We start from the raw sequence: 19,133 nt of genomic DNA on the forward strand, positions 1-19,133 counted from the left end.
ACTTCTTGTGAAGATCATGCAAAACTACTTCTTGTGGAGATCATACAAAACTGCTTCTTGTGGGGAGCATACAAAACTACTTCTTGTGAAGATCATACAAAACTGCTTCTTGTGGGGAGCATACAAACTAACTTGGGGGAGCAAATAAACTTCTTTTGCGGGGGAGCATATAAACCTACTTCTTTGGGGAGAGGAGATACATACAAAGCTGCTTCTTGTGGGGAGAATACAGCCCTATTTCTTTGGGGGAATACAAAACTTCTTCTTAGGGGGAGCATGCAAACCTATTTTAAATTGTCACACTTGTTTATGATAAAAACTTCAAAACATCTCAAATGAGCTGTGCTTCATGATTGGATCAATTAAATTTACATTACTATGAACACTAATTTCAACAAAGTCTGATCATGTCTGAACTGAATTGCACCAACCTTTTACCCGGTATGTAGACCATTGGTTTTAATGAGCTTCAGAGTAATTGTATTTCACAGATATTGAGGCTTGATAAAAAAAAAACTAACCACCACAGGATTGTCAAAATAACAGGAAGTACAGGCAGTACAGAACGTTATTAGACAAACATTCTTCCGGAATAAAAAAGAATTCATAGAGGATATAATGTCACAGTGGAATTTACTTAGATCCGGAAGCATTTAAATTGGTCTCCTTCTGAAAGAAGCTGAAATAAAGTGACAGTTTACTGTTACCATTCACCACACAAACTTGTCAATTAGCAACAAACTTGGCCAAGGTGACTAGCAATTTGCCATGTTGTTTTTTGCACTCAATTGACCCCTACATTGACAGATTGTGGGGCCTTCAATGTTTCTGCATTTTATATTTTCTTGACATAATTGACCAGAATCTACTAAGAACCACCAATAGTCATGGAAAGTCTGTTAGAAAAAAAATAACAGGCTTCATTTCATTCTGTTAACATGACTATAACCAATCATGAAGGCAATGATAATTAGGCATGGTGAACCCAACTATGATAAGTAGGCATGGTGAACCCAACTATGATAAGTAGGCATGGTGAACCCAACAATGATAAGTAGGCATGGTGAACCCAACAATGATAAGTAGGCATGGTGAACCCAACAATGATAAGTAGGCATGGTGAACCCAACAATGATAAGTAGGCATGGTGAACCCAACAATGATAAGTAGGCATGGTGAACCCAACTATGATAAGTAGGCATGGTGAACCCAACAATGATAAGTAGGCATGGTGAACCCAACAATGATAAGTAGGCATGGTGAACCCAACAATGATAAGTAGGCATGGTGAACCCAACAATGATAAGAAGAGATGGTGAACCCAACAATGATAAGTAGGCATGGTGAACCCAACAATGATAAGTAGGCATGGTGAACCCAACAATGATAAGTAGGCATGGTGAACCCAACAATGATAAGTAGGCATGGTGAACCCAACAATGATCAGTAGGCATGGTGAACCCAACAATGATCAGTAGGCATGGTGAATCCAACAATGATAAGTAGGCATGGTGAACCCAACAATAATCAGTAGGCATGGTGAACCCGACAATGTTCAGGAGGCATGGTGAACCCGACAATGTTCAGGAGGCATGGTGAACCCAACAATAATCAGGAGGCATGGTGAACCCAACAATGATAAGTAGGCATGGTGAACCCAACAATGATCAGTAGGCATGGTGAACCCAACAATGATAAGAAGAGATGGTGAACCCAACAATAATCAGTAGGCATGGTGAACCCGACAATGTTCAGGAGGCATGGTGAACCCAACAATGATAAGTAGGCATAGTGAACCCAACAATAATCAGGAGGCATGGTGAACCCGACAATGTTCAGGAGGCATGGTGAACCCAACAATGATAAGTAGGCATAGTGAGCCCAACAATGTTCAGGAGGCATGGTGAACCCAACAATGATCAGTAGGTATGGTGAACCCAACAATGATTAGATGGTTTGGTGAACCAAATTATAATAAGTTGTCATGGTGAACCCAACAATGATAAGTAGGCATGGTGAACCCAACAATGATAAGAAGAGATGGTGAACCCAACAATGATAAGTAGGCATGGTAAACCCAACAATGATAAGTAGGCATGGTGAACCCAACAATGATTAGAAGGCATGGTGAACCCAACAATTATAAGAAGGCATGGTGAACCCAACAATGATAAGTAGGCAGTGAACCTAACAATGATAAGTAGGCATGGTGACCCCCAAAAAGATAAGAAAAGATGGTGAACCCAACAATGATAAGTAGGCATGGTGAACCCAACAATGATAAGTAGGCATGGTGAACCCAACAATGATAAGTAGGCATGGTGAACCCAACAATGATTAGAAGGGATGGTGAACCCAACAATGATAAGTAGGCATGGTGAACCCAACAATGATTAGAAGGGATGGTGAACCCAACAATGATAAGTAGGCATGGTGAACCCAACAATGATAAGTAGGCATGGTGAACCCCAAAAAGATAAGAAGAGATGGTGAACCCAACAATGATAAGTAGGCATGGTGAACCCAACAATGATTAGAAGGGATGGTGAACCCAACAATGATAAGTAGGCATGGTGAACCCAACAATGATTAGAAGGGATGGTGAACCCAACAATGATAAGTAGGCATGGTGAACCCAACAATGATTAGAAGGGATGGTGAACCCAACAATGATAAGTAGGCAAAGTGAACCCAACAATGATAAGTAGGCATGGTGAACCCAAAAATGATAAGAAGAGATGGTGAACCCAACAATGATAAGTAGACATGGTGAACCCAACAATGATTAGAAGGGATGGTGAACCCAACAATGATAAGTAGGCATGGTGAACCCAACAATGATAAGTAGGCATGGTGAACCCAACAATGATTAGAAGGGATGGTGAACCCAACAATGATAAGTAGGCATGGTGAACCCAACAATGATTAGAAGGGATGGTGAACCCAACAATGATGAGTAGGCATGGTGAACCCAACAATGATTAAAATGGATGGTGAACCCAACTATGATAAGTAGGCATGGTGAACCCAGCAATGATAAGAAGAGATGGTGAACCCAACAATGATCAGTAGGCATGGTGAACCCAACTATGATAAGTATGCATGGTGAAACCAACAGTGATAAGTAGGCATGGTGAACCCAACAATGATAAGTATGCATGGTGAACCCAACAATGATTAGTAGGCATGGTGAACCTAACTATGATAAGTAGGCATGGTGAACCCAACAATGATAAGTAGGCAAAGTGAACCCAACAATGATAAGTAGGCATGGTGAACCCAAAAATGATAAGAAGAGATGGTGAACCCAACAATGATAAGTAGGCATGGTGAACCCAACAATGATAAGAAGGGATGGTGAACCCAACAATGATAAGTAGGCATGGTGAACCCAACAATGATCAGTAGGCATGGTGAACCCAACAATGATAAATAGGCATAGTGAACCCCAAAAAGATAAGAAGAGATGGTGAACCCAACAATGATAAGTAGGCATGGTGAACCCAACAATGATTAGAAGGGATGGTGAACCCAACAATGATAAGTAGGCATGGTGAACCCAACAATGATTAGAAGGGATGGTGAACCCAACAATGATAAGTAGGCATGGTGAACCCAACAATGATTAGAAGGGATGGTGAACCCAACAATATTAAGTAGGCAGTGAACCTAACAATGATAAGTAGGCATGGTGAACCCTAAAAAGATAAAAAGAGATGGTGAACCTAACAATGATAAGTAGGCATGGTGAACCCAACAATGATAAGTAGGCATGGTGAACACAACAATGATAAGTAGGCATGGTGAACCCAACAATGATTAGAAGGGATGGTAAACCCAACAATGATGAGTAGGCATGGTGAACCCAACAATGATTAAAAGGGATGGTGAACCCAACTATGATAAATAGGCATAGTGAACCCAACAATGATAAGAAGAGATGGTGAACCCAACAATGATCAGTAGGCATGGTGAACCCAACTATGATAAGTAGGCATGGTGAACCCAACAATGATAAGTAGGCATGGTGAACCCAACAATGATAAGTAGGCATGGTGAACCCAACAATGATCAGTAGGCATGGTGAACCCAACAATGATCAGTAGGCATGGTGAACCCAACAATGATAAGTAGGCATGGTGAACCCAACAATGATAAGTAGGCATGGTGAACCCCAAAAAGATAAGAAGAGATGGTGAACCCAACAATGATAAGTAGGCATGGTGAACCCAACAATGATAAGTAGGCATGGTGAACCCAACAATGATAAGTAGGCATGGTGAACCCAACAATGATTAGAAGGGATGGTGAACCCAACAATGATAAGTAGGCATGGTGAACCCAACAATCATTAGAAGGGATGGTGAACCCAACAATGATAAGTAGGCATGGTGAACCCAACAATGATTAAAAGGGATGGCGAAGCCAACAATGATGAGTAGGCATGGTGAACCCAACTATCATTAGAAGGGATGGTGAACCCAACTATGATAAGTAGGCATGGTGAACCCAACAATGATAAGAAGAGATGGTGAACCCAACAATGATCAGTAGGCATGGTGAACCCAACAATGATAAGTAGGCATGGTGAACCCAACAATGATAAGTAGGCATGGTGAACCCAACAATGATAAGTAGGCATGGTGAACCCAACAATGATAAGTAGGCAAAGTGAACCCAACAATGATAAGTAGGCATGGTGAACCCAACAATGATTAGAAGGCATGGTGAACCCAACAATGATAAGTAGGTTTTTTTTAAAAAACAAATGTAATAAGTAGGCATGGTGAACCCAACTACAATTAGAAGGCATGGTGAACCCAACTAGGATTAATAGGCATGGTAAGCCCAACGATAATTAGTCAGAATTTTTAACTCAACAATGATAAGTAGGCATGTTGAACACAACTATGTTAAGTAAGCATCATGTGAACCCAACAATTATTTTAAGCATGATGAACCCAGCAATGATTAGTAGACATGGTAAACAAAATTATGATAAGTAGGCATGGTGAACCCAACTACAATTAGAAGGCATTTTGAACCCAAGTATTTTTAGTAGGCATGGTTAACCCAACTATTATAATAAGGCATCATGAACCAATTATAAAATTAAGGTAGCATGGTAAACCCAGCTTTTATAAGAAGGCATCATGAACAAACTATGATAACATGGTAAACCCAACTATTATAAGCAGGCATCATGAACCAACTATGTTAAGTTAGAATGGTATACCCATTTATTATAAGAACGCATCATGTTCCAACTATGATAAGTTAACATGGTTAACCCAACTATTTTAAAAAGGCATCATGAACCAACTATAAGTTAACATGGTAAACACAACTATTATAAGAAGGCATCATGAACCAACTATGATAAGTTAGAATGGTAAACCCAACTTTTATAAGAAGGCATCATGAACCAACTATGATAAGTTAACATGGTAAACCCAACTTTTATAAGAAGGCATCATGAACCAACTATGATAAGTTAGAATGGTAAACCCAACTTTTATAAGAAGGCATCATGAACCAACTATGATAAGTTAGAATGGTAAACCCAACTTTTATAAGAAGGCATCATGAACCAACTATGATAAGTTAGAATGGTAAACCCAACTTTTATAAGAAGGCATCATGAACCAACTATGATAAGTTAACATGGTAAACACAACTATTATAAGAAGGCATCATGAACAAACTATGATAACATGGTAAACCCAACTATTATAAGCAGGCATCATGAACCAACTATGTTAAGTTAGAATGGTATACCCAATTATTATAAGAACGCATCATGTTCCAACTATGATAAGTTAACATGGTAAACCCAACTATTATAAGCAGGCATCATGAACCAACTATGTTAAGTTAGAATGGTATACCCAATTATTATAAGAAAGCATCATAAGAACAGATGGTGAACCCAATAATGATTAGTAGGCATGGTGAACCTAACTATAATAAGTAGGCATGGTGAACCCAACTATGATAAGTTAACATGGTAAACCCAACTGTTATAATTTGTAGGCATTGTGAACCCAACTTCAATCTGATTATTATCATAGATGTGTTTTTTAAGTTCAGATATAATTATTTTAGGTTAATCAATCAAAACAATCTGTATTGCAGGATAACATCAAGCTGAAGTCACAGGTCCATGGTCAAGAGTCAGTTATTGAGGGGTTAAGAGCAGAGAGAAAATTGTGGGAGCAAGAACTAGCGCACCAAGGTAACCATGGCGACAATTTTGTAAAATAAAGGAGGGTTTCGAGGGGTGAATGCGAAAAGGTTCTAAGTGACATTAAATAAAGAAGCAGATAGAACCTTTTCGCTTTCACCCCTCAGTTTAAAAGTAGGGATAACATTTTGGGAGCAAAAACTAGCGAACCAAGGTTACCAGGGCAACAGTTTTGTAACATTACATGGTCAGGAGGCTTTAAGAGAATGGATAACATTTTGGGACCAAGTACTAGCCCACCAAGGTAACCATGGCAACAGCTTTGTAAATTTCTTTACATGGTCAGGAAGGTTTAAAAGGAGGGAAGACATTTTGGGAGCAAGAACTAGCGCACCAAGGTAACACCTAGGCAATAATTTTGTAAAATTACTTTACATGGTTAGGAGGTTTTAAGAGTAGGGACAACATTTTGAGACAAAGAACTAGTGCACCAAGGTAACCATGGCGACAGTTTTGTAAAATTACTTTACATAGTCAGAAGGGTTTAAGAGTAGGGACAACATTTTGGGAGTTACAACTAGCGCACCATGGTCACAGGAGGGTTTAAGAGTTGGGACAAAAATTAGCGCACCAAGGTTACCATGGTAACAGTTTTGTGAAATTGCCTACATGGTCAGGGGGGTTTAAGAGTAGGGACAACACTTTGGGAGCAAGAACTAATGCACCAAGGTAACCAGGGCAACAGTTTTGTAAAATTACTTTACATTGTAAGGAGGGTTTAAAATTAAGAGTAGGGACAACATTTTGGGAGCAAGAACTAGAGCACCAAGGTAACCAGGGCAACAGTTTTGTAAAATTACTTTACATTGTCAGAAGGGTTTAAATTTAAGGGTAGGGACAATGTTTTGGGACCAAGAACTCGCACAGAAACCAACAATGGCAACTAAATAACAATGAAATGAAAAAAAAAAATCCTAAAAGTGTAGTTTGAGTTTCCATTGCAAGGAGCAATAGTTATTGAGACACGAAGAGCATGGAGAAAATTGTGAAAACCTAGGTTATGATGTTTTGTAAAAAAATTGGTTGATTAATCAAATTGTCTGGTTTATAATTGACAATATAAAAAATAAAATCCTTACAATAAGTGTGTTTGGGTTTTGTCTTTGATTTCGTCTCCGAGAGTGTAGAAAAGTGAACCTGTTCTATTTAGCAAGTTCTAAAATGTCATTGCCTTTTGAAAGATATGAGAACAAAAGATCATGTCCATCTCAAATTCCTTATAGATTGTGACAATTGAAGCCTTCTCATACAGACCATATTAATATCCGACAGATTTTTTTTTGTGCATTATAGACTGTAAACAAGTTTCTCTTATTTATTTATCGTGGCTTATAATATTGTCCGAGTTCTGATTTTTGGAAGCAGTACTTGTTACCATGAATGACCTCTGATAATAATTTTATTTATTAATAAATATGTTTTTCCTTGAAAAGGGGTAGGTTTATAAATGCTTTTTTTTAGCCTCACAAATTCACAAGAGATAGATCTATTTAATTTTTTTTTTTTTTGCATTTTCATTAATGTCATAGAAAAATGATTTGATATTAAATTAATAAATCTTGTCAAACTCCATTTTTCCATGAAAAATAACAAATTTCTTAAAAATCACAAATTTATTCATTGTTTTGTGAGGAGAAAATACGCATATTAAAGTAGTTATTATTGAGGTTTACAGTATATGTCCTCTGAAACGTGCAGGGCTAGTGTCTTTTGAGAACCCTGTTTTTTCTATTCAGCAACTTTTTAAAATCCTCTGAAATGGAGTCAAAAACATGAAATGATCAGTATCCACTGCATCATAGCTGTAAACATGCTACGCTGTGTAAATCAATAAAATGGTCCACTGTATACATGGTTTCAATATAGTTATATCAATACACCATTTTTGGCAAATTTATCGCAACTGTCATTGACTTTGTGTACAATAGGGTCTGTTTTTTCATAATGTCAGAAGGTGCCCTAAAATGGCTGCCGTAAGAATGTTTTTTATTGGAATTTATCAAATTTGTTGGAATTTAAGGTTTAGATATTCATTTGAAATCATGTCACAGAATTGGTAAACAGACCCATGAAAAGACGCTTGGTGCATCCATAAGGGTATGCACATTAAATAGGACATTTACAGTATTGTTTATTTCAGCATTTGTTTCAAACATAACAGTTGCTTTGATTTTTTAAAGAATTCAAAAGGCGACACATCAGAAAAGTCAAACTCAAGAGGCATTAAAAGGTGATATCAATTTGTATACCACATAAAGCACTGTACTATTATACAGGAGTGTCTCTAGCCCAGGATCGTGGCAGCCTGGAAGCAAAGTTGGAGGCACAGAAATCAGAAATTGTCATGCTGAAGAAACAACTTGAGGTCTGTATAACCCTTATTGAGCTTAAAGTGTAAGTGCATATTAAATTTTCAATCCAGTTTTTCAACAAAAGCTCGGTTATTAGAATTAGAATGTTGTTGGGCAGACAGGTAGGTTTGGCAACCTACATCAAACTGGTGGTTTCTGCCAAATTACATTAGTTAGGATTGACTTTAAGTAATGGAACTTGGTATGAAGAGACCTCAAATAAAGCCTTAACTTGAGATTGCATTTTGGATATGTGGGGTCAAGGTCACTGTTTCTAATTATAGAAAATTGGTTTACCCTCAATAACTCTTTACATTGACATATATAGAGATGAAACTTGGTATGTAGCAAGCTTACATGGAGCTGTATCTTAAGGTTGTATTTGGGGTTTGTTGGGTCAAGGTCACTGTTTTGAAATTGAAAAACTAACTTTAGGTTGGAGTGACAAAACATGATAGGTAGGAAGCTCACATGAAGATATACTTTGGGATTGCATTTGCATAACATGGGGTCATGGTCACTGTTACTAAAAACAGAAATAAGTTTTCTGCTGAAAAAATAAGGATATAACTAATATATTGATTGTATGTGAATGAAAGATTCTTGGTATAAACAGGGGCCATTAAAAAAAAGAAAAAAAAAGAAAGAAATAAACACATTGTAGACTTACTACTTATGCACCAATCAATTGTAACCACGGCCCCCCCAGGTCGGGGGGTATACCGTAGATAGCCGGGGAAATGGGCTGTGTTTTTACCTTCCAGTTAGCCCCACAGTGCCGGGTGAATGCGGTGGTTTTGTCTATGCACCAAGTATAGCGGGGAATGGGCCTTACCTAGGGTCCCTGGGGTGTGGGGGCATTTGGCGGGGTTTTTACCAGCAGTTCGTCCCGGAGGGCGGAGATTTAGCCCGGGCTTGGCTGGACTGAAAGTCAAAGTCCCCGCTATTCCCCAGACCTGGGGGGGGGGGGGTTACAATTGACTGGTGCATTATGACCTTTAAGCCATGGGTTCGCTTTATAATTTTTCTACAACAAGTTTTATAAATGTTTGTATCAAATGGCAACTCATGTTTAAGAATATAAATATATTTATCATGCAATTACTAGTCAAACCAGCGAAAAAACGAAAACTAACTGCATGGTTTGGTTGTAATTATTACAAGATTGTCTGTACATCTAATTACTCATGTGAAAAAAAAGCTTTGTGTTTGGGTAAAAGCAAGTTGTTGGCTGCATATCCTTAAAGAATGACAGGCATAGTGCCACACCCAGATCTTCCCATCAAAAAGTTCCATCTTTTAAAGTCAGAAGATATTTGATTAGGTATTTTGCGTCTGGAAAAAGCCTCTTCCATGCAATTGCAATCAAGTGTTTTGTCAGGGATATAAAATGCGTGCAGACCAGTTTATATTGTTCCTTAACCTACAAATCAGTGTCAACATTTGATTGCGTTGTTTACCCCAAACTCTTCGGTTTATGTGCAATATTGGTGTTTATTTATAGCGCGAGACTGACGGATTAAAGATCAAGACGAAAATGCTTGAAGACCAAACTGAAACAATTAGGAAATTGAAGGAGGTAAGTGAAGTACAGTGTAGGATTGGTTTCTAGAATAAAACGCTGGCTTGCAGCTTTTCATAATGACCAAGACAGTTGTTTATATACACACACCTATTCATAAATGTTGTAGCATTCTCTGGTTTTTGAGTTGCACCTGGGTAGTGCTTATAAAATTTACTCAATGTGGTTAAGAGCAGATTTTTAGTAAAATACAAAAGCAGCCATATAAAATTTGTAGCATGTGCATACTGTATTGCATTGCAGCATATGATTTTTTAAAGCATTTTTAAGCATTTAATGATAGCAAATTTGTAGCCATTCATGCAATATAGTTAAGTAATTATTTGTCAATTACAAATTGACTGGGATTAAGCCTGTAGAAATATACTCATCCTTTTATTGCTGTCCTATTGGAGGCACTTTCTGATAGCCTCTCCAAATGGACCAGTACTGCATGGAGTCAAATGTGATTTATATCAGCTTGAAACTGTCAACTCAATCAAGTAAGATTAGTTTGTATAGAAAACGTACAATAAACTGGAGCAGTATGACATATTTTTCTAATTATCTCTCTTGATTGCAATGCGAAATGTTCTGAATCAAATAGTTCAGCTGGAAATATTACTCCAGGCTTAATTTGCTTTACCAGTTCAACTTCTAATTCTATTTCTGACACTTGCTATAAGATCAGGTATTTAACCTAAATTTGTGCTGTTGCAATACTTCGACCTTCACTCATTGATAAGATGTTCACAATGGTTTTATCACCTCATTTAGTATAAAGAAACTTCTAGGTTTTCCTACCAAGGGTGATTTCCCACCAATGGATGACTTAGTAGTTTTATATGCTTTGGTAGACTGTACATAAGGTGTAAGTATTCTAGTTTATTGTCTGCAAATTATGTAAAAAGATGGCTTTATTTTTGCACATCAAAGGATTCATAAAAAAGAATGAGACAAATAGGACTAAACCAACTCAGCTCCACATGGATTCACAACCAGGATTAAGTCAAGGTTAAGCTGTCGTATTGATAAGTTTGTCTGATCTATTGTCTATTTCAAATCTGTTCTATGATTTCATGCCTCTTCTGATTAATTGCTAGATTTACTTAATGTGATAGAAAATTAGCTCGAATGTTTCCGTGGAATATTACTTTGATTGGCTAGTTATCTTAAATCAGTGTCATCCGTGAGAATCTAGTAGACTTAATGATGTCATGTACTAGATCGAGTTCTTATGTAAAAGACTTATATACCCCATTTATATGACCAATATATGCCCCTGGGGTAAATATGCTTATCTACAAGGGCACATTTTCCCTGGGTTATTTTTTTGAACGCATTTATATTGCAATTTAAAAAAATCAATATTTTTAATAGAAATCCAATATTTTGTGTTGAAAAAATACATATATCATATTAATAAAGTCATTATTTATAATATCTATCATATGTTCCCTTTCCGGATAGAAAAATCCGACCCGAGGGCACCTGCGTTGCCAGGTAACGTCAGGCTTGCTGAGTTACCTGCTACGCAGCTTGCCCGAGGGTCGGATTTTTCTATCCGGAACGGACACACATGATAGATATTTTTTCTAGCATACATTAAATTACATTTTTTGGTGAAGAAAATGCATAAAAAGCGCATTTTTGTACATATCACCAAAAAGCATGTGCGATGATGTTTACTGATGTCATGACGCGCAGTAATTTGTATTCACTGCATACGTCAATAAGTTCCTTCGACATCACGTCTTTTAAGGGCTATTTCGTTTTGTTTTTTAAAATTTATGTTTGTAAAGTTAATGTTAATGGAACTCATCTTTTTAAATCTCATAATTATGATTACATAAGGTGTATTACAAAAGAAATTAAAATTATTACGTCACAGCGCGTGACTCATCTGGCATGGGGGTATGCCAGATGGAGTTTTCCAGCACGGCTGATTTCACCGCAAATACCTATCCGGTGTGCTAGAAAAATGACTCATGATAGAAATTTTTATATTCAATACAGTTGCTTTAAAATTTCACTTAAGTCACATCATCCAGTACCTTTTTTAAGGAAACTAATATTCCTAATAAAGTCCTCTCATTCAATTATTGTAAGACAGTTCTTAGCTGTTCATGTGTGTTTAGATGTTTGATGTCTAATAAGAAACACGTTTTTAAAATTCCTTTGTTGAATGGAGTGCTCTAGTAACTAATTGTTTATTGAAAGGTGCTTCATTTTTGATACTCAAATACAAACCTCAAAGCAGACCAAAGAGCTGAATTTGAAAAGAAATAGTTAAATTACTCGTAAACATTGTATTTAAACTCATCAGCAGGTTTTTAAGCTCCCAAAAGGGAGAAGCATCTAGTCACCCCTTTGTCCGTCCGTCACACCCCTGAGAGAATAACTTCAAAAGATTGCAATAAAACTTAGTACGGGTATATGAATAAATGTGGCGATGGGAGGAAGTGCAGTGCACAAGAACCTTAATCCTATCATGCATATTTATATTATTTATCTTCCCTTACGCATTTTTTCATAATCGGTGTTTGTCTGGGCCATATCTTGGAAAGATTTAAAGGCATTAAAGAACTAATGGGATTAAAATGAAACTTAAAATACAGATATATGGTGATGAGAGGAAATGCAGTACCCAAGAATAATCATACGACACTATATCTTTGCAAATGACTGATTGTCCTGACCATAATTTTATCTTGGAAAGTTTTAATGGGATTGAAATAAACTATATATATATATAGAGAGAGAGAGATAATGGCACAACAAAAATCCTAACCTGCATATTTATTGAGTTATCTCCCCTTAACATGATATATTTTGAAAATGGGTGCTTGTCCGGGCCATAATTATAATGGAAAGTTCTTAAGGGATTGAAATGAAACTATAAATACAGATCGATGGCAATAAGAGGAAGTACAGTACCCAAGAACAATAATCCTACCCTGCATACTAATTAAGTTATCTCCCCTTAACCTGATATTTTCCATATTGGATGCAAATGTTCAGGCCATTATCTTGAAATGTTCTAAAGGAATTCAAATTAAACATGGTATATAAGTAAATGGCAATGACATTATAAAATATTTAAAGATCCATATTTAGGCTATCATGCAACTTTCCTCTTCTACTGATATTTGTGAATCTGTCTTTTACTTTTTTTATTTCATTGATTGAAATATACATCTCAAACCTGCCCATATCTTTGCATGTTATGAAATTCGTGAAATTTGTTCAACTTGTGTGTAATAATGCTACAACATTCTCCTTAAATTTACCCAGCACATTGTATTCCAATTTATGCCTTTTGATAGAAAATGAGTGTTTGGGGAGCTTCCTGCATAGAAATATTTTACTAGGCAATTTCATCAAAAGATTTAATAGAATACATTTTTATAATTATGTTCTTCGTGTAATTTTGTAACTATGTTGAATATTTACTGAAAAACCCTGCCAAAACCACAATACCTCAGGAGGCAAATCAGGTTTTGCATTTATATGGCATGAAATTCCCACAAGGGCCTTTGAGAGTAATTTAACCCCATTGAGCATTTTTGTTTATATGCACGTATTGCCCTGAATTTGTAATAAAAATGGGTATAATTTATTAGAATGGTGCGTGCCGTTGGGTTGGCAATTGGAAGCACTGTCGTCAAACTAGGGGTTTCCAGCATATAGTGTTGCATTTTTCATATGGACACCAAACTTGGTGTTTTAAGTAAGAACATGTGGAGTGCTAGCTTGGGATTGCTTTTGAGGGTTTTCGTGGTCAAGGTCATTGTTACTTAATATAGAAATTTTACTAGGCAATTTCATCAAAAGATTTAATAGAATACATTTTTATAATTATGTTCTTCGTGTAATTTTGTAACTATGTTGAATATTTACTGAAAAACCCTGCCAAAACCACAATACCTCAGGAGGCAAATCAGGTTTTGCATTTATATGGCATGAAATTCCCACAAGGGCCTTTGAGAGTAATTTAACCCCATTGAGCATTTTTGTTTATATGCACGTATTGCCCTGAATTTGTAATAAAAATGGGTATAATTTATTAGAATGGTGCGTGCCGTTGGGTTGGCAATTGGAAGCACTGTCGTCAAACTAGGGGTTTCCAGCATATAGTGTTGCATTTTTCATATGGACACCAAACTTGGTGTTTTAAGTAAGAACATGTGGAGTGCTAGCTTGGGATTGCTTTTGAGGGTTTTCGTGGTCAAGGTCATTGTTACTTAATATAGAAATTTGGTTTCAAGCAAATAACTACAGTTTATTTCATCATATTGACACTCTGATTATATTAAGAACATTTGGAGAGCTTGATTAGGATTTTTTTAGTTCCATGCTATTGAAGGTCATGGTCACTGTCTACAAAAACATTGTGTCACTTTAACTGCACCTTTGCAGCATTACTGATCATAATGTATTTATCATACAAATACAACCTTGGCAGGCAGTTTCAATTTTTTCTTTTGTATCAAATAATTTAAGTTAGGTTCAACATATTCTGACCAAACTTGGTATTTAGGAAAAGTGTATGAAGACCTTTCAATGGATTTGTTTGGGGCCCCTAGGGTCAAGGATAAAGTCACTGTGTCTAAAAAAGGGAAAGGCGGTTGGTACTGAATGGCTACGGTTCACATATTGCAATCAAACTTGGTATATAGGAAGAGTGTATGGAGTCTATTCTTGGGATTGCTTTTTGGACCCCATTAGGGTCAAGGTCACTTTTACTAAAAAAATAGAAAAAACTGAATAACTTATGGTTGACACATTGCGAGCAAACTTGGTGTATGGGAAGACTTTACTTTTTGGGCCCCTAGGGTCAAGGTCAAGGTCACTGTTACTTTAAATAGAACAACAGTTGAAACTGAATCTCAAAATGAAGGCTGAAATTCTTCAGTCAATCATCGAAAACCGGGTTTCGTCGCAATGCAGTGTTTCTAATGCTTAGATACTATAATAAAAACAATACACGTAAGACATTGAATTTAACATGTACATGGACCTTGTCACAGTATTTGCTTTGACAGAAAATAGAATGTGGCACAATTTCATGGCAAAAAGCTATTTTATCTTTTACATTTATACTAAAGGGCGTGGAAGAGCGTGACACTGAAATCAAGAAATGTCGGGCGGAGAATCTCAAAATACAGCAGAGCCTAGAGGAGCAACTGGCTGAGGAAAGGACCAACAATCAGGACAATCAGGTGTGGAAAATATTTCTTGTATTGTGAATATTGCAAACAAGTTTATAATAATTGACAGCCTTGAGGATCAGGTATCGAACTAAAGAGCAAAGGTCAGTACAGTCCAGTGTGTAATATCATTGATAATGTAAAAACATGAGAACATTTCATTTTGTTATCACATAATTGTTGTATTGATGGTCATTTTTTAGCTCGACTATTCGAAGAATAGGTGGGCTATACTACTCGCCCCAGCTTCTGCGTCCGGTTAAAGATTTAGGGCAAGTTGGGATTTTCACTTAAAACTCCAATGCCATTCATTCAATTGACTTAATACTTCACACAAGATGATCAGAGCCATCACATAATGAGGTTAGATAACTCCATATTATCTTTTATACAAATTATGGCCCCTGATTGACTATGGAACTTAGGTTAAAGTTTTAGGGCAGGTTGGGATATTGTTTAATAACTTCTATACCCTTCATTCAGTTGACTTAATACTTCACACAATTGAAAGGCAAATTTGTATATTCTTAACTACATTTTCATAATGGGAAATCAAATTATTTGAATGACTTGCATCATTGTTTGGGCGGACTGGTGGGAGGGCAGCATCAAAGTCACCTATAATAATTTTAGTTAGGTTTGACATAAAGAGACCAAACTTGGTATTATTACATTGTTATTGTATTCTAAGTCAAAGCGGCGTAGTCGAGCGCGCTGTCTTACGACGGCTCTTGTTTAAGGTTACAAGTGCCTAGTTTTAATGCCCCAGGTGGCATTTAGGAAACACACCATCCTTCCGCACGCTTTCTATTATGTCCAGGCTGTAACTTTGTCATGCGTGGGAGATTGTAAATACTAGGTACAAATGTCCACCACATGAGACCAAAGACCCAGGTTCCAACCTTGACAGACAAGATCACACTTATTACTTTTACTGCTTTAAGCTGATATGTCATAAAAAGGTATTGAATTTGGATGAAAATAAAGTGAACATTTCTAGAGCTTAAATACAATCCTGACGAGCACAATAATACTCAAGTCCAGAACTTATGCATATTTGTTCATATAAATTCAATAACCCTTACATAAAGTAAGGCCAATAACTCTGGTGCTAGTAATTCTTCAGTTATGCCGCTTGTTCTCCTTAATATAAAAAAAGAAAAGATGTGCGTTGGCCTTGGCTGTCACTCATGGCATACTTGTTTGTATAAAATATTGGTTGTACGAGGAATCAGAATTTTAACTCTTACCAGGTTATTTCATTTTGTCTCTTTTTGAACAAAAGGGAATAAAAGGGCAAATAGGCTTGCAAAAGTCAGTCAGATTGTCTGTAAGTCTGTCTTGACTGCACAATAAATCAATAACAGTTTGACCTAGGGCCATGAAACTTAAGTGCTAGGTGGCCTTGACAAGTAGATAATGTTTAGTGTTTTAGGTCATTAGGTCAAGGTCATGGTCCAGGGTTCCAATTAAGCACTCGTACACTCGCAAAAAAGCAAGCCAAAATTGAAACATGAGAGTTAAATTTAAAGACACTCACAAAAATTTGCGAGTTCAAAATTTGCAGATCATATGCAATCCACGAAATAGATACATGTATGAACATAATCGGTGATTAATTCCTCTACAGTAGATATAAAACGTATTTTAAAAATGCTTTCTTTCGTTTTCCAATAATCACACAGAAATTGCTGACGAAGATTAATGTTATGTGCACAGGCAGGTACTCGTTACTATGTGGCAGGTACTTGTTACTATGTTTTTTTGTAGACTGGTCTTTCGTTTCCATTTTAGGCGTTGGTATTTATCAATAATCGTATCGAGACACAGTCTGTTTAATGATGACAAGCAAAAAGATAAGGGTTTTTTACGCGTGTTGATTTTAAAATCACCGACAGCTGATGGCAATGATCAATCAGTTCCAAAAAAAGAAGTCAAAATGAAATAATCCGTTTGTTTAAACTGTTTCGATGTAGAAGAGGGGGTTGAACATTAAATTGACCTCAACACAGATGACAAAAGGAACGTTTTCAAAATATTTTGCACAGACCAATACTGGCCTGTTCAGACATCCTCAATACGTACTGTCAGTGTTACATATATGATGATATAGTTTAATGTACAATTACATGATCATTCATTAAAACAATTACATTATACCTTAAACCATTGATTTCCATACATTATATACTTTTTCCAAGCAAACACAAAGGTTTGCCTTAAAAAATGCAAGTGAGTGTCTGGTTTTGCGAGTTGAAAAATTAATCACTCGTAAAAATTTGCGAGTATCAAAAAAAGTTAAATTCGAACCCTGTGGTCAACTGTCTTAAGAAAACATTTACTGCACAATGACTAGAGAACATGAAACTTCAGTGATAGCTTGGCCTTAACTTGAAGATGAGTCCTATTCTTTATTATTAATATTATTTATTTTTTTATTTTGAGTGTGTGTTTGGTTGGGGGGGGGGGGGGGGGTCAGTATATTAAAGGTAACGGTCATTGTCAACATTATTATATAAACTTTATCCCCAATTCCATGTTTGAATTGTTTGTCTTGCATGCCTTGCTGAACATTTTGTGCAACCATAAATAATCAATGCATTTCTTAAAAAATCTTATTTCAATCTATCACATGTTTCTGGCAAAATGGCGCTCAGGGGGCATTATGTTTGATGAACATACCATGTTTCTGAATCTTTTGAATATGAACATGACATCTTAGCATCTTTGTTTCATGTCTTACTGCCCTTAACAGATATTTGCCAACATTCGATTGTGTTCCAATGTGTTTCTTCAAAATGTTTGTATGGTTTTTAACAGCAGGTTTTTTGTCTTTACGAAACGGGAGAAGTTAGGGAATCATGAAACTTCCATGTCAGACAGTGCGAAAATAATTAAGGAAAATTGCGATTCTACGCTTTTCTGCGGGCCTGTATCGTGTCAAGTACGTTAGGGTAACAAGGTGCATGTCTGGTCTTCTTTGATAACTTTTAGGTTCAAATGTGCTGCTTTTAAGTTTCTAATTAAATATTAACTTAAGTATTAAGCCAACTAAATTGCACTTAGATGTTCAACAACATTTCCTGGAATGTCCATTTAAATGACGTAAGAAATCAATCGCATTAATGATTTAGTGCTTTTTCTTGAATATAAACACAAACAAGCAATTGAATACATTCAAAATAAGGAAATATTGTTTGTTTAATATTTTAAATGTCAAACAATTAAATGAATATCAAATAAGTGTGTAAAAGGTATCGCTCAACACATGCTACTATGCTGATATGGGTTTGAAAACAACTGTAGCGTGATATGTATTTTTCAATTCTCACTGTATATTCTCACTGTTGGATATAGAAAAGGAAGTTGTTTGGCATATAATAAACATTTAATTCATTTTGTAAAGACAATATTTTCTTAAAAATAACTGAAGGAAAAAGGTAAGTCTGTCCTTAGGGTTTACAACAGGGTGAAATTGAAAGGAAAACATAAACAAATGTACTTGTGACTTCTCAGCAACCCCAGCGCATGCTCAACAGAACTATGACCCTAACAATACATAACATAATTTAATTTATAATGCTCTTAAAGCTGGGTTCATAGTATGATATTTGGACTGACGTTTACCAGATAGATGTTTGGACAAATGTCCAGAATTCTCAATTTTTCTCTTTACAATTTTTGAACATCATGTTATTAATCTATTCAATTATAGGCTGCCATACCTAGTCTAGAAAGATCTTTTGTTGAGTATAGAGCAGATTGAT

The 19,133-nt window shown here is 36.3% G+C and overlaps 1 protein-coding gene across 1 annotated transcript in view; it reads left to right on the forward strand.

Moving 5' to 3' along the window:
- LOC128243570 (leucine-rich repeat and coiled-coil domain-containing protein 1-like) overlaps positions 1-19,133 on the forward strand; it is a 183,808-nt gene that overhangs the window by 155,219 nt on the left and 9,456 nt on the right. The window contains exons 20-23 of the mRNA XM_052961418.1: positions 6,136-6,235; positions 8,521-8,609; positions 10,100-10,174; positions 15,265-15,378. Of these exons, the coding sequence (XP_052817378.1) occupies positions 6,136-6,235; positions 8,521-8,609; positions 10,100-10,174; positions 15,265-15,378 (378 nt within the window). The remainder of the gene's footprint in view (positions 1-6,135; positions 6,236-8,520; positions 8,610-10,099; positions 10,175-15,264; positions 15,379-19,133) is intronic.

The sequence above is a fragment of the Mya arenaria genome, chromosome 8, assembly GCF_026914265.1.
Source record: "Mya arenaria isolate MELC-2E11 chromosome 8, ASM2691426v1".
In the NCBI taxonomy this organism is placed as follows: Eukaryota; Metazoa; Mollusca; class Bivalvia; order Myida; family Myidae; genus Mya; species Mya arenaria.